Source organism: Hydractinia symbiolongicarpus, chromosome 1, assembly GCF_029227915.1.
Source record: "Hydractinia symbiolongicarpus strain clone_291-10 chromosome 1, HSymV2.1, whole genome shotgun sequence".
NCBI classification, from domain to species: domain Eukaryota; kingdom Metazoa; phylum Cnidaria; class Hydrozoa; order Anthoathecata; family Hydractiniidae; genus Hydractinia; species Hydractinia symbiolongicarpus.
Window position 1 is genome coordinate 13652884 of NC_079875.1, and position 16834 is coordinate 13669717.

At 32.0% G+C, this 16834-nt stretch overlaps 1 protein-coding gene across 1 annotated transcript; it reads left to right on the forward strand.

The window, feature by feature from the left end:
- Window positions 1-426: 426 nt before the first annotated feature.
- LOC130641069 (dynein intermediate chain 2, ciliary-like) lies at window positions 427-15454 on the forward strand. The gene is made up of 25 exons (XM_057447719.1): window positions 427-505; window positions 2501-2575; window positions 2690-2743; window positions 3304-3432; window positions 3780-3841; window positions 4244-4314; window positions 5172-5230; window positions 5849-5962; window positions 6055-6114; window positions 6581-6622; window positions 7126-7209; window positions 7539-7623; window positions 7815-7932; window positions 8614-8657; window positions 8800-8866; window positions 9332-9417; window positions 10178-10272; window positions 10566-10655; window positions 11214-11423; window positions 11993-12099; window positions 12313-12412; window positions 12751-12805; window positions 13853-13931; window positions 14780-14837; window positions 15120-15454. The coding sequence occupies exons 1-25, from the start codon at window positions 461-463 to the stop codon at window positions 15204-15206; spliced, it is 2076 nt and encodes a 691-aa protein (XP_057303702.1). The 5' UTR covers window positions 427-460; the 3' UTR covers window positions 15207-15454.
- The last annotated feature ends 1380 nt before the right edge of the window (window positions 15455-16834 follow it).

The following is a 16834-nucleotide window of genomic DNA, read 5'->3' on the forward strand; positions in this document are numbered from 1 at the left end:
ACCAATGCACCATTTTTTTAAAAATTTGTATAGGATGATGTTCATTAACCTGTCTGTTGCGAAACGGGTGGTTTGATCAAGCTTTATGAAATTGGTCTTAGTTATGGTCCCAGTTAGTCCCCAGTTACTCACGCTGGAGAAGACTTTAGTTATTTCCATCTATTTCAAAGTTATTTAGCCTAAAACTTAGACCAATATTATTTAACCATTGACATCACCGCCTATATGCATTGAGGTCACACCATAATGTCAGAAAATTTAACATTTAAGACATAACGTTTTCAGCTACATCATTTGGCGGTCACAGATGGAGACAACTTTTGTATTATTATATCGATATAAAATCAATAAAAAGGCATTTTTTCTCTTCTTTTAATATGCCTAAAGAGTTAAATTTCACAAGACTATATATTTCTTTACAGTGTGTATATATATATATTACATAGAATATATTAAAATCATGAGGAAACCTTCAAAGACGCCAACAAAAGGAAAAGCTGCAGTGGTAAGCAGTTATAATAATATATACTTCTTTTATCTTATCTATACTATGTAATAGTACTTCTTGTCTGTGTTTCTGCTATGGCAAAGAGTTGTTTTTACCTAAGCTGAAAATTTGATGTTTGATGTTTCAGGCCAATAGGAAAAAATATATACCGTGTAAGCGATCTTCGCGTAAATAAAAAAGCTTGTTCAAATTTACTTCTGTGAGTGGTCGAAAGTCAAAAATGTGCATTTTGATTTGTCACATCATTTAAATTATCTTCATTTCACAAGGCAACACAAAACAGGCCTGCTATATGTTATAAACCTTGTGGAGAAAATTTCAAGTTAGGAAAGCCAAACACAAGGGACCGTGCAACAGAAAGTGCATTATCTGCTTTTATTTACTTTCAACTTCCAATAAAAAAATGTTCTTTCAATAAACCTATTTTACATAATATGTTCTTGATGCAAAAACACTTGAGGATATGTTGTGTGTAAACTAAATTATAGAAAGTTATAAATGGCGGCTAAGAATGGCAACACTTCTGTTATTTTATTTTTCTCTAAAATATGACTATACCAGTGTTTAAAAAAAATGCTTTCAAACCGGACAAACAAAAAATTGTTATTTTTAAATTCATGTCAATCATAATTACAATCACACAATCATAATTTAGAAGTTAAATTTTTTCTTCTGTAACAAACTTGATCCTGTGTTTATTGTGCTTACTAATACAAAATCATTGGTATTTGTAACTGAGAGGTCTAGTAACAAAGTTGTTACCTAGAATGGATAAATTAGAAACCATGGCTTACTGTTTTTTTATAGCATGGTGTAATAAGTACTGTGCATAGTAAAAAAAATTTTTATCAACATTGGCTCATAGAGGCCTAAGTTATCAATCCTATTTTCTTGCTGACGGTTGAGGAAAGAGGATCTATATATGTTTGGAATGAATTGATTATGAATGAACCCACAATCTTCTGCACTGTAGGTGAACGCTCTACCACAAGGCCACCAGTCAGTAGACAATGTAATCCTCTTTGCCAGTCACAGATATACATATTCTAAATTTCTATATCTCTTTAATAATAGCCGTATTTCGTCTGCCTGTCTCTGTGCGGACCCCCTACTGAGTTAGAAAATGATGTTACAGATACACAAATATCAAATGCGATATATTTTTATTCACTTTGTTGCGACGGGTAAATTGAAAGGACGGCGAATCCTTGGATTTTTCCACTGGCTAACGACTAGTCTATATTATAATGCCCATATACGTCTGTCTGTCACGCTAAATGGTAGCTTAGCTGTGATGGGCAAACCCGTGGATTTTTTCAGGGGCTAACGACTAGTACTATAGATATTACTATATCAACGCATAAGCCAATGCAAATAATGTGTATAGAATATAAATTAGATAAAAAACACATTTATTAAAACAATATATATTTCGGCTAACAAGCCTTCATCGGTTGTAAAATAATAATGATAACATGTTATATACATCTTCTATGTAAAATTGGGCAAGTAATAATATACGCTTGAGCGATTAGAAGCAAAAGCATTGCTATAGAAATACGTATAGAATAAGAAAAAAAGGTTTTTAATCCTGTGGGTATAAACAGCTATAAAAGAGAAGTATATGCATATGTATATACATAGTTAAAATTACCGGTATTTTAACATATAAACAATTAAAAATGTACAGAATTTTGACAATAAAAAACCTATTGACATTATTAAAACTATGATTAACTAGCGAAAAACAATTAAACCGGTCAGTGCTCACAATGAAGGCACTGCGACGTAGCTTGAAGAAAGAAAATAAATAAATAAATAAGAAATAGACATTTAAGACACAGTTACAAATACATAGAACAGTCCCTACACATTCCAGCTGGACAGAATGTGCAGAGTACACGTTGAAGTTTTAAAGTACAGCTGATATCCCAGAAATGGATGAGTGGGATATACTATATTACTATATATTTTCTGTTTTTGTGACACTAGAAAGTTACTCATCCATCAAACACCAATTTAAAGTCGTCATCTAAAGCTGATGTTGCAAAAGGCAAAAAGAAAAAAGTAAGTGCAAGTTTCTGCGTGCTTTTTCAATTTAAAATTCAAGCTGAATCTCAGTTATTGCTCTTTTATTTAAACCATCCCAGAAGTTTTTTATTAGAAACATTTTATCCCTAGGAAGATGACGATACTACTCAACCCGGTATAGATGAGCTGGATGACTGGATGCAGGTAATTTAGTGTCATTAAAAACGCTTATACTTGTAATACTAAAAAAATATATATGGCATAACAGGTAGCAGGTGTATACACGGTTATTCTGATTCAAACTACTTTGTCATCATAATGATTTAAAATGATAAAAGAAACTTTCCCTCTGTAAAAAGCTGATAAAGATAGAACACATTTGTACAAGCCAAAAACATTGAGAGGGAATTTAAGCAACTTTAAGTTGAGATTTTTATTTTTTTCGGTTAATTTGTAACAAAAAGACAAACTTCTCCATGTTTTGTTAGCATATGGTGCATTGATAATGTGTCATCTGGAAGCACTGTATGAAAGCTTTTAAAAGCATTATATATTATAGAAACTACAGTGCATACTGAAATTTGAAAAACAGCTTGAAAATATACATATACCAAACTTATATAAACTTCAGTACTAATAACACTGAAATTTAATATAAAATTTAATCAATCAGTCAATCATCACTTATCCTTAATTAATCAATAATCAACATTATTAAATAAAAATTGCTATATGGAACCTTTTTTCTTTTGTTTTTCCTACAGCCAAAACAGTTAGTCAAACCAGAAGACCAGCTTCAATTAACAGAGGAGGAATTAAAAGAAGAATTTACAAGAATACTCACTGCTAATAATCCACATGCACCCAGCAACATTGTTCGCTTCAACTTCAAGGTTTGCGTGACTACCAGATTATTCTATAAAACTTGTAAACAAAAATCCTTTATCTAGTCTTTTTTTCTCCTTATTTTTGTTACAAGTTTTTTAATTACATTTCTTTCTTGTCAGAACGATATTGTCAACATGTTGGTACTGTATTAGTAAACATTTGCATTGATAATTTTAAGTACTGACATGAATTGATAAGATTCTGATCTGTGTATAGTAATTGATTCGGTAATTTCTTAGTACTGTTTATTTCCAACTGTGTAATTTTAGTTTTAAAGTTTGTTTGTTTTATGGCAAAAAATGTAGATTTTTACTGATAGATTATATAGATAAAATTGTTTTTAAATTCATAGGAGGGGCAGTTTAAACAAATTCCTACAGTTGATCAACTGGCAATACATTTCTCCTTAGAAGGGTGAGTTGTTTTACCATTTTATCTCTTAAAACAAGTTTTTTTGCATACAGTAATTTTTTTTTTTTTTTTCACTGTTGTTTGTTTACAGCTCCAACAAGTTAACATTCCAGTAATTTATCAAACAGAATTTTCTCTTTGAAAAGAAAAATTTACAGAATTTATATAATGAGTAATTTAAAGCGTACTTGTTATTATTTTGTAGAATTTATGTGATCATACCCCATCTTAATCCTGCCTATACATTGTAATGACGAATTTATAGCAAAAATATAGAATTCATATCAGTCAGTTATTTTTATAATTATATTTTTTTAATCACTCTGAACTAAATTACATGAAAAGTAAGGAAATATTGAACAACCCTAATCACCCCAACATTTTAAACGTATGTTTACATTTCAGTAATCTTCTTCATAAAGAATCTGACGAGGCGCGCAGACAACTTGCTAGCACAGAGGAAGAAGAAGAAAAAGGTAAAACATTGTTAAATTGGTAAAAGTAGCAGTTTTTTAATTAAATAAATAACTGCTACTACAAAGACATACATTAGTGCATTTAATTTGACTAAGTTGTGCTTTAGTGATGGAAATAACGTCTACACATCAGATATGTTTGACCATTTTTAAGAAGTCGGGCAAAAATTTTTAGCAAACTTAAAAATTGTCTGAACATTTTTTCAAAAACTTTGACCTTATTTTTTTATTTTTTGTTTTCAAATTATAAAATAATGTGAAAGAAGTCAAAGTGTTGTTATCATTCAGATATTTAAGAAAAGTAAACTAGTATTTAGTCCCGTAGAAAAATCCACTAGAGATACCGAATAAAAAAACAGCGGTAATAAATAAAACCAATATGTTTTTCGTATAACAGTAGACGATAGACACGTACTTAAGGGAATAATAAAAATGAATTACTCGTGACTTGTGTGTAATAAAGTTTACATTATTACACAAAGTATGAGAACAATAAAATAAATTAACCGTGACTTTTTAAAGCAAAAATTTTAAATAAATCTGAAAATGCACACAAAAGACAAAATAAAAACAAAAGTTTAGCAAAAGTGACATGTTACCGTGGCTGTTTCTTTAAAAAAACAACACACCCACTTTGTCTGTTACAGACACACGTAACTGGCATATTATTATATAGATATTTTCAACATAAAATGAGTGCACTGGAGAACTTGTGTTTTTTTCTGAAATCTTTTATGACAATAATTGATGTAGTTATTTGTTTTTCTCTCAGCACCACCTATAGTGGGGCCTGGTAGAGACTCTGATTTGATACATTTTTCCAACCAGGCTATATTTCTTTATTTCCATTTTTGCAGATGATGAGGAAGAGGATGATGATGAAGAAAATGATGAGGAGCGACCTTCAACAAAAAAGGTTTTTATTTCATTTTTGCCTTACTCTGTTAGCTCTAAAGGACATCAAAAAACTATTTTAAATCAAGTATGTTGTGATACGTTATTTATAGCCAATTTAATCTCTAAAATTGATTAAAACCCTTCAGAAGTCTAACACTAGTCTTGTTATTTTTTTCTCCCTTGTGGTCAAAATTTGTATTTATAAACGAAAGTAATCACCACTTGGCAAACAAAAATTCCAAAATTAACACTGTGTTGAGATGTTAATATAGTTTTAATTATGCGGCTAGTGCTTTGTGAAGGGTATAAGCTCATTAATACTTGCTGTAATAAAGTTTTATGTACTGAAGTTGAATGACAGGAAGAGTACAATTTACACATTAAAGTGGTGGCTATTTGTCATGTGATAATAGTAATAATCCCATTCAAACAAATTTCATTACTTCATATAAATATACGATCAACCATGAAATTTTCAACAGATTATTTTAGAAAAGAAGTTTTAATATCACTGTGTTTTAATAAATACAAAACAAAACTGTATATTTTATGTATAAAACCACTTTGCTTTTCTTTCTAGAATGTAATAATGAGAGCTACAAATTATGACATTTTGTATTTCTATTCCTAAATTTAGTCTGAAAGAGATGATACCACTCCTTCTCCAGGTCTGAAAGCTCCAGCTCAAAAGTTAACTAATCAATTTAACTTTTGTGAACGAGCATCGCAGAGCTATAACAACCCACACAGGGTACGTATAATGGCAATGCGCTTTTTGTTTCTTGTATTCATGTGGAAAATGCCAAAAAGTATGAAAATGGTTTAATTTGGATTGTTATTTAGGAAAGAGGTACAATGACCGAACCACCACCCAGAGTTAGTTTTTCAGCCACAGCCAATCAAGTAACAATTTTATGAAATTAGCTGACCATTTTAAATCTTCGTTATTACACAATTTTTTAAACAACCAATCTGCTGAGATTAGGGTCAGGACCTAAACAACTGCTAAGCAACTTTTCTGACTGAAAATTCATGTAAAGTTAAACAAATGAATTTTAATTTGAATAACCTAACAAGAAACCTACAAAAATGTTTTTCAAAAGACCCAAAAGCATTTTTTAAGTTAAATTATGAAAATTCAAAAACATAGAACGTTGAACATAAGTGCTGTTAAGTACACCAAAGCCTTACAAAGTTTGAGATTACGCTTCACTATTTCTTTTATTAGCAAAGAAACAAGTTTGTCTTATCAGAAAAATAGAAATGAGTTTTAGAAAAACTGACCTTGTATCAGATTCATGTTAAAGGTAACATCGAGATAGCATAGCCTTGTTGCATTTATTACTGTTGTACACGAATTTTTATTTAGTGGGAAATTTATGATGCTTATGTGGAAGACTTGCAAAGACAGGTAAGAATGTTTGTGTGTGTACAGGGTGTATAGGGTTCTGGCTACGTAATGAAATTGTTATTTCAAACTTTTGCGTCGATATATTTAAAATCTCTGAATACACTGAAAATCTCTTTTTGATAAACTGATTGGCCATTAGTACCGTCATCATAGTTGTATCAATGATACACTTTTCTCGGGAGAGTTGAACAAAGGATTGTTAAGCTTCTTATTTAAACTAGTTAGTATCACATTTTTCAATAGAGTTATTAGTGATTGACGTGTGAAAGTCAGCCTGTACTGATGAATGCAGATGTGATTTAGTGGTATCATAGTAACTGAAGAAGAAAAACATTAATAACATTCAGATTTGAATTAATTTTGAATTTGGTGTTAATTAAAACATTGTAAATTGTCTTTGAAACTATTTGATTTTCATGAGTTTTTGTAATCACCATCACCATAGTAGTTGGAAAGATTAACATTCACTTTTTTCCCCATTAAATCTTTTATTTAAAATTTAGGAAAGAGAGAAAGAAAAGGAAACTAAAAAGTCATCTAAAAAAGATGAAGACAAGAAGAAAAAGAATAATGCTGTTGAAATTCTGGTGTGTGTCTCTTTTGTTGATTTTGGCACACCCTTCTTTCTGTCGGAAATGTAATTCCTGCTTTGTTTTACTTGGCTATAGTTCAGTCTATATCCATTTCCCAACACGCTAAGCCATTTTGGCACCATTCTTCAGTTTTTTTTGGATACACCCTTGATTCTAGTCTTATGTTCTATTTCTGCATGTTCAACTTGCACCTGTTTTAGTAAAGTTTAGAAGCAAATGTTTTTGACAAACATGAACATCGCCACAATCAGGTTTTGTTGATCAACAGTCCTGATAAATTATTAAATTAGATTATTTTGTAACTAATTATTTGTTTTTTTTAGAGTGATGACATAAATCGCGTCGGGAGAGCATCAAAGATTGTTGAGCGCATGGTGAATCAAAATACATTTGATGCGATCGCATATGGTATGATTGAAAGTTACTTCACATTTATAAGCACAAACAAAAACTAAAAAAAAAAACTTTGATTTTTCTTAATTCGTCCTTCTATGATTTCGTTGGGTGGATTTCTCTTTTAAGAATATTCATACTAGCTTTTGTTTTCTTTTCAATGATTCATAGGTGGGTTTTGAAAATAAAATCTTACTTTTTCTTAGACTTTAAATATTGGGAAGATGCATCTGATGAGTTCAGAGACAATGAAGGAACTGTCTTGCCATTATGGAAATTTTCATATGAGCGTTCCAAACGGATGACAGTTACGGCTTTAAGTTGGTATGCTGTTTTCATTGTTTTCCTGTTTAATTAATACTTAATTAAAATAATTAAAATAAGTTAGTAAGAAGCTGAGTAACGGGTGGCTCTTCCTCCCCTCCAGCTGTATGTTGCAGAGATACGTATGGCATTTTTCTAACTTACTTGCCTGTTCGCGTCAGTAGGGAACCTAGTACATTTATAGTGTGCCTGCTGAATGAGGGCTCGAACCTGAAGCCTTATAATGTCAAGCTCAGTGTACTACCGCTATACCATCTGTAATAAACGAGGAACTATATTTCCATTTTTCACATTGTCAGCAATGAATACATTTTGGATAAATTTTATTTTTTTAAAGGAATAAGAAAAGCTGTCAAAGCATTTGCATTAATTTTGAACACTCTGCTATCAATTTTGTGTATTCTAAAGTTCCGTTAACTAAAATTTTGGCCAAGCATAAGGGATTTTAGTCAACAAATTTGACGAAAATGTCGTGATAAAAGGAGTTAAAGTTTACCGTAACCATTTACAAGGATTTTCTAGAAGGTTTTTTTTAGAGGAATACTAAGATCTCTAGTGCTTTAGTTATTCAACTTGTTTTGGTTAAAAAATAACTGATAGATCTTAAACACTCAAAGTCAGGTTTAAATTACTGACATATTAAGTAACAAATGAAATGAGATTGCCCTTACCTCTCTTTAGGTCTCCGCAATATCAAGATTTATTTGCAGTAGGCCATGGATCTTGTAAGTAATCTCAGTCAATTTGCTATGTTATGCATCGCAGTACTGTAAATGGAAACTACCACGAAATGTATTTAAAGTTTAGTATAAAAACATTTTTGTAGAAATAGCTGTTATTACTGTTATTGTTAATTTTTTATTTCAGATGATTTTTTAAAACAGTCTAGTGGAATGATATGCTTCTACTCCTTGAAAAATCCTTCTTTTCCAGAGTAAGTATCTATTTTTGTACTTGTGCATGAAGTATACCTTAAATGAAAAATTAAACACGATATAGTGTGATATCGACTTTGCTAAACTTCTTGCACGTGTTCACTATATACCTATAGGGTAGCCTGGAGAGATCTAGATAGCTGATATAAGAAGTCGTTATCTTTTTTGAAGAATATGTAAAAAAATTTACCAGTTCTAAATTGATTGTTAATTGCCTCCCAAACTGCTCTTGCGAGCATAGCTGGGCCAATCCACGACCAGTCCCTTCCAAGTCTATGCATTATTTAAACTGCTAAATAAGCGTTTGTTAAACTCATCTATTGATTATCTTTATAAAAGGAAATTACCAGTCAGATAACCACTCAATATCGTTGGAAATTCAATATATGGATTTTGTTAGAAAAATAACTGATACTATTTCTTATTTACATAATTTTTAACGATTTGTTGTGTCAAACTTTTAGACACGTGTATACGACAGAGAGAGGCGTGATGTGTTTAGACATTCACCCAGAACATGCTTATCTTATTGTGGTTGGGTTTTATGATGGTGAGATATTCATCTTTGTGTGTCTTTCTCTAGCACTGCAAACAGAAAAATAGTACAGTCTCCTAAATTTGCTCATTCCGTGGTTTGCTATATAAACAGTGACTTGCTATATTGTTTTGCTTTTTCTAAATATTATCAATAAGTAATATTGATTTTCGAGTTGCATTGCATCAGCGTTTCTAATAGTGTCCCACCTAGAATCTTGGACCAAATATGTTTAGTCTTTAGTAATTTTTTCCTCCCACCCCTTCACTCCCCTAAACCTTTCCTGTCCCTCCTTGCAGTATCCACTAACTTGTGTCCCATATTTTAGCAAGGGCTTGTTGTAAAAGGGCCCAAATCTGAAAGCCTTTAAGCCAGACCTTGTTTCTGTTTTTAAAATTAGTCATTTTATTAAAGACCTGTGTTTATCGCATTGATTGGAATTGAAATTTATTTGCCTGAAATGTATTTCAGGGAAATCAATTAACATGGCTATTCTCCCTATAAGAAGCAGTAAAATTCGAAATTCTAAAAAGGAATATTAAAGAAAATTAAAAATATTTAAAAAAAGATGTAAATACGAATAAAAACAGACACATATATAAAACTCTTCTTTGATTAAAAACTAACGTAGTTGAAACAAGAAAAAGTACTGCGAAATAATCAAACTTTACCTCACTTAAGCAGCTAAAGAAACACCTAGTAAATAAATATGTAAAGTTATCTTTTAATAGCTATAATTTTCTGACAAGATTAACCGTTTCATTTTTTTTTTCAGGTTGTGTCAAAGTGTATAACTTGGAAGACAAGTCGACAAAACCAATACACATCTCTACCGCTTTATGTGGAAAACATACTGACCCTGTGTGGGAGGTTTAGTGCTTAAGTTGTTGTTTTCATGTTGTTTCTGTTCAATGTGATTTGAATCCTAGAAATTAGTATTGCTTCCTGTCATTGTTGTTTCTTCTTCGTCTTTTTGTTGTTATTGTGTGTGAGGAAAACACTTTTTTTTTGAGGTTTTGTAGCATTAATCCTGTGGAAATGTCTTTTTTTTAATTTTTTTGCTTCCCATCCAAAATTAAAAGAGGAACAACAAAATACAAACTTTTATAATAACCTGAAATGCGCCATTATTGTTCTGTTGTTCTGATTGGTTTATATTATAGGTGCGATGGCAACCAGACAATCTTGATGGCAATTTGAATTTTTATTCTGTTTCGTCAGACGGAAGAGTTGTGTTATGGACGATTATAAAGGTAGTTTTCGTTACCGGTAATAAAGACAATATTTTTGATAATGGTGTATTTCCATTAAAAAATACCCACCCACCTGCTTGCCAGCACATATTTTTAAAGCTATTTGCCAGATTTGTCATCTCAACTAATATACAGTCTAAAAATTTCAAATTCATTTGTCATCTGTGCAATAAAATACATTTTGAACCAATTAAAATACTCCATTTTCATGGATGATTAAAGGTCAACCAAGTTGATTTAATAGAAATTTGCGTGATTACTTCCATTTATGTACTACAACGTTTTTTTTACAAGAAGAAATTATAAAAACAAATCTTCGACAGTAAAATTAAGAAGAACTTAAAACCTTTTAAGAATTTAAACTTCAACATCCCGAATTCCTGCAGCAAACATTTTATTTTTTATTTTTGTGGTAAAGCAAGATCATAAATTTATGATGAACTTTGAGGTGTTCAACGAAACAGGTGCTATTGTTTCTAATGACATTGGATAGTCTGCACCTACAGAGAAGAAACACCTGGGTTTTTACTATCAAAATTACTCTTTTGTAAATTTTAGAGCGAGCTTCATTATACCGATGTTATTCAACTACGTATCACCGACATCCAACCTGATGGGCCAGAGGGTACACAACTGTCTGCGTTGGCGTGTGGAACAGCCATAGATTTCCATAAAACCATCGACTATCTGTTTATTGTTGGTACAGAAGAAGGAAAAATCCAAAAATGTTCAAAGGCGTATTCGAGCAAATATTTGTGTTCTTATGATGTTAGTAAAATTGATCTTTTTAAGTTGTTTAATCTTTGACCTTGCTGCTACAATCCTTGTCAAAAGTAGTTGGGAAAAATGTCAAAACTGACCGTAAAGTTCAGAGAAAACGATAAAAACAGAATTACATGATTTTAACCCCTTCCCCCGATTACACAATGTTAAAGGGTCATAGCAGCATACTTTTATCGTCAGAAATCAAATTATACTGGGGGTGTAGGCGTGGAGATCTGTGTTATTGTTATTTTGAATAGGGTCTCAACACTTTTGGCAAAGATTGTAGCTTTTCTTTTTAATCTTCAACCGTCACTAGGTAAGAAAAATTTAGAAAAGTAGGCAAAGTTAGTAAAAGTCATGAATAGTTGTGTATATCATATCACTCCCTGTAGTATGAGAAATTGTATTGGTATTTAATATAGAAGCAGACCGCCGACTTTCTTTGAATGAAAATGTTTTAAACGAAAATATATATATGTGTAAATGTATGTACTGTCAATGTATTTTTTTATTTAAAAGACCTCTTTACCTCTGACCTGTTGGTTAATGTTAGTGTTTCTTTTTCTCTTCAGGCACATCACATGGCTGTCTATGCTGTGCGATGGAACCATTTCCATTCGAAAATATTTATATCATGCAGTGCTGATTGGACTGTCAAGATATGGGACCATACATGTCCGTATGTAGTTGACGTTGTAATAATGAATGCGTAGAGTTGCTGTTAATACCTTTCATCTTTCAGCTTTATGAATTTAACTTCTTAACATTTATTTTTGTTGTATAGAATTCTGTTTCTGTAGAATTCGAATAAATGAATTAAATAACAAAGTGAAAAATACATTTTTTTATCAATTTTCTATTTGTATGTTTATACTTGTTTCTATTTTAACAGAGATGCTATTTTCACGTTTGATTTGGGAAGTGCTGTTAGTGATGTGGCGTGGGCGCCATTTTCATCTACTGTATTTGCAGCCGTTACAACTGAAGGGAAGGTAAAAAAAGATTTTTATTTCATTATTTCTGTTACGAAGAAACGAAAATACTTAAATATTAGTCTTAACGAAAATGATTTGATATCTGTATTTCCAAGCTATTTTTCTAGTCAATTGTGTTTTCACAATGGGTACATGCATCTTGATTCTAAAACCTAATACTGGACCGGGGAAAAAAGATGGAAGAAATTTGCGTCTAGCATGTTTGTCAATGTATAAGTTGCGAGAATGCATAGCGTACTATTGCTAGAAGTCTTATGAAAGAAAATAAGAAATACTGATTGTAATTTTTTAAAGGAAATTTGGCAATTTATTATCAAATATTCTCTGTGTTTTAGATTGTGGTATATGATTTGAACGTAAACAAATACGAACCGATATGTGATCAAATGAGTAGGGAATTCTTTTTTGTATTTTTTTGTTTTTATAGTTTGTAATTTTCTCGATTCTTAGTTTTATCTAGTACACGTTTCCCGAATTACATGTTTTTTAAGATTTTGGAATTTTGATGTTTTGACCTTAACATCATTTTCAGCATCAATAAATTGGTGTGTGTATCAATTTTCAACTTAATCCGACATTGGAAAGTGCTGTTTTGGTGGCATCATTGTTACGATCAAAGCCTTCTTAATTTTCGACTTGTACTAATAAGCCTCATATTCGAGTAAAGGTTAATTAGTACAAAATTAAAGAAACTGTTGTAGCGGGTAGTGAAATGAAAATTTCACGATTGATCAATTTTCATGTGAAGATTTCGAAAATTACATTCATTTTCTTTAAAAAAAGTTGAGAAAGAGCTGCGGCACATTAAAGAAAATAAATTCGGGAAAGGTGTATTCTCATTTTATAAAACTCTGACCATTCAATTTAGGCATTCCCTTTTTTTCTCCACACAAGAAAGTATCATAGGCGCAAACTTGTACTTTGTCTAAAACCTAGAATTTTACTTTTTACCCTTGGTGTTTATGTTTATATAAACTTGCGCAAAAATTAATACGCGCGAAAATTAGTAAAATTAAGGTATTTCAAACGTAAATTTAATTTTAAGTGAGATTTGTAAATCTGTTTTTATTCCTTTACAGTTTTATATGGTACACTTTTAATAATGCTTCCCAAACAGGCTATATATGACTCCATACCATAAATCAATCCTGATTTCTTGTATAGGAAGGAAATGAAAGTCGGAACTATCTGTCGAATTGATCTCGCGGAATTTCACCTTCCGAGGGAGTGATATTTACGGATTGTTACGAGATTAGCTTGCAAGACAAAAACAGAACTTAGAATAATTTCATGCACTTTTCATCATCTTGGGAGCGGCTCAAACAGCCATGGTTTATTTTCTCAGTTCATTCTGTACCCAGGAATTAAAATAACAATAGCGGTTAGGAATGTTTTGGTAGAAACAGGCTTTTAAATGAACTGTTCTTTTTCTTATAGTTGTACAGAAAGGCAAGACAAAACTCACACACATTTCTTTCAACCCGGTGCATCCCATCGCCATTTTAGGTGACGACAGGTGAGAGGATAATCTTGTTTAATATACTCGAATTTATTTATTTATTTATTCTTTAAGTTAAGGAACGAATCAGGAGTTTGTTTAAGAAAGTTGGGTAGCAATTTATTAGTTCTTTTTGCGCTGAAAATTATTTTTTTCAGTAACCAAATTTAGCGTAAATATGTTCATAACCGTGCTTTACGCCTCTTAAGCGACAAGGAAAGAATATTCCTCTCTTTTTAAAAGCTGTTAAAATCGACATTCTCAGTCATCCAATGCGCAGTTTTAATCGCACGATGCGTACAGTAATAAAACGGAAGACTCACCGAATAATGCATAAATTTTGTTGTATTTTTAACCTTGTTTTGTGAAACCTTTCGCAGATCATTTTTCACTAAAGGTCCAGAATACGTTATGTTTATTATGCGTTTTTTTCCTGATTTTTGAGCCCAAAACAAGATTCACCTAAAAACTCCTGAAGTTTTTTAATTTTAAATCTGGGGCCACCCTGATTTAGACAAGTTGGTTAGTTTACAAAAATTATTAAGCTTAAACTATGTTACACATCCTTAGCTATTCAATGCGTAATCAACATAGTCTCATTACGGGAGTCATTGCATTGGTAGAACGGATTGACTCACCAAATAATACATCAATTCGTCTTTTAATTCAATCCTCACTTCATATGAAACTTCAACAGAGGTTTTTTCACGGTTGTGTTAGTTTCTACCTGATGATATATGTTCGATGCATTGTTGTTACACATATTCTTGTTGTTGTTGTGTCCAAGAAATTCTTTATTATCCAGCTTACCTTAAAATTACCCATCCTGATTTCTATGTTTCATGTTTCCCTTGTCCCATTTTTAGAGGCTACGTCACATCAGTGAAATTGTCGCCAAATCTAAGAAAAGCTTTACATCCGAAAGTGAGTATTTTTTTTCTTCAAAAAAGCCACGCCTTATCAGTAAAAGAATGCCGAAAAAGTGATGAAATTTTTAAAAGAATAACAAAAATTTTGTCTTACGAAGATTTTGTACGACATTTTTTGTACAAACGTGGCTTTTTGAGATCTATGTTTAAGCATTTCTAAGCAAAAAAATATTTCTTCTGTAACCATTTATGGCAATGGTAGCTCAATAATTTTAGTTTTCAGATATTTAAGGATTACAGAGGTTTAGTTCATAATTCTACTTCTTATAATTTTAAGGAACGAGCGAAAGGTCCGGAGAACGAGATAGCGAAATTTGACAAGCTACTGAGTTTGGTACGTGAACCTACAGAGACAGAAAACTAAGATTTTATTTTTTTCACCATATCTTAACTTCGTCGAATTTTTACTTGCAAATTTGCTTGGACATCTGTGTCGTCATATTTTCGGTTCTCTGCAATTAATCAAATAAGCTATACGTCTACATTTGAAATCCTTTTCAGCACGACTTCAAATTCGATGTGTGTGATCTATTTTGTTTTAAACCTATATCATATTTAATAATGTTGTATATAAAATGGAAGACAGTTAATATATTCTTATACTTATTTTTATTTACGCGAGTTTTTATTCCCTTCTTCCCGTGATTTTGTGTTTGACTGTCAAATCTTGATTTCAGACAAGAATGAATGTATGTTAAGGTGGATTTACACGAGTTGACAAAAAAAGACTTAGATTTACAAATGAAGATTGTGAACACCTTTTTCGGAGACTTTATTTGAACTCATTTCATTGAGATTTCCACAAGAAAAGCGCGTTCTAATTGACTGACTTTTACGAACAAATATTTTGTTACATAAAGGGTAAGAACTAAACTGTAACTGGAATCGAAACAACCAAAATTGCGCATGCACTGCCCGCCGAATTTCCCTCGTGGAAATCTACCTTTAGAAGGGAATGTCCTTTTGATATGTTTTCTGGTCAGCTAATTACCTTTTTCCAGGAATCGCAGTCAACAATGAATAATTATAATAAAGAAATTTTGAATCTTTTTCAAAAATCTTCGTAAACTAACTTACAAATTATGCGATTATGCAGCCTCATTGAGTGAAAAATTTGCAGCTTATCTTTAAAAAAAAAACAAAAAACATAAAGGTTATAAACTCGCAAGCGTCCATGTTCTTCGTTAAGGCGTGCACGTGTTAACAGAAGAAGTCCATTGGCAGAAAAGCATATTCGCACGAATTACCACGCACTAAAGAAAATCTCTGCACAATTTCAAACGATAAAAAGTGTTGCTTATAATTCACTAAGAAACAATGTTTATTTATAATAAAAAGTCAGATATAAAAACAGTTCATCATAATAATTCAGTACAGTCAGTTATTTGACTCGTTTAACTTAAAGATGGGCTGAATGAAGGGCCTTGTTGATAATACGGATCATTTAATCGAGGCAAATAGTTGCTGTCGTCATAACGGCCGTAGGGATCTACACCACGACCGTAGGGATTTCCACCATAATGATTACCATAGTATCCGTTATCGTATGGGTAGTCACCGTATGGGCCAACAGCGTTTAGGTCGTAGATATCTGCGTTAGCATCAAGATTGGTAGCTCTACGGCTCAGTGGCTTCTTAACCTTTGTCCCATCTTCAGAGCCCTTTGTTCTGCTATCCACACTGGAGTTCTCATAAGACCTAATAGCTCGTCGGTCATATAGACTGCCACCAGGGTAACCTTGATGCCTGCGGTAACGATCGTTCATATCCCACATACCATTATTGAGTTCGTTGTATCGGCTTAATCGCGTGCGCTCTGAGTTAATGGGATCGTAGTACTCGGAGCCTCTCATTGTAATTCCTCGTTGTGCTCTCGGATTGTTTTTTCGTTTTTCGTCAAACAAAACGACGTCGACTCCGCATCGAAAAGCAGGGTACGACAACTGCATAACATCTCGACTTATCTCGACGTAAACGTCATTATTGTTTGAG

Bases quoted from the DNA above. Each gene is read 5' to 3' on its own strand.
- LOC130641069 (XM_057447719.1), top strand. From the start codon at position 461: ATGAGGAAACCTTCAAAGACGCCAACAAAAGGAAAAGCTGCAGTG. The intron at 9,418-10,177 runs GTGAGATATTCA...TTTTTTTTTCAG, and splicing joins TGTGGTTGGGTTTTATGATG to GTTGTGTCAAAGTGTATAAC. The intron at 12,100-12,312 runs GTATGTAGTTGA...CTATTTTAACAG, and splicing joins ATATGGGACCATACATGTCC to AGATGCTATTTTCACGTTTG.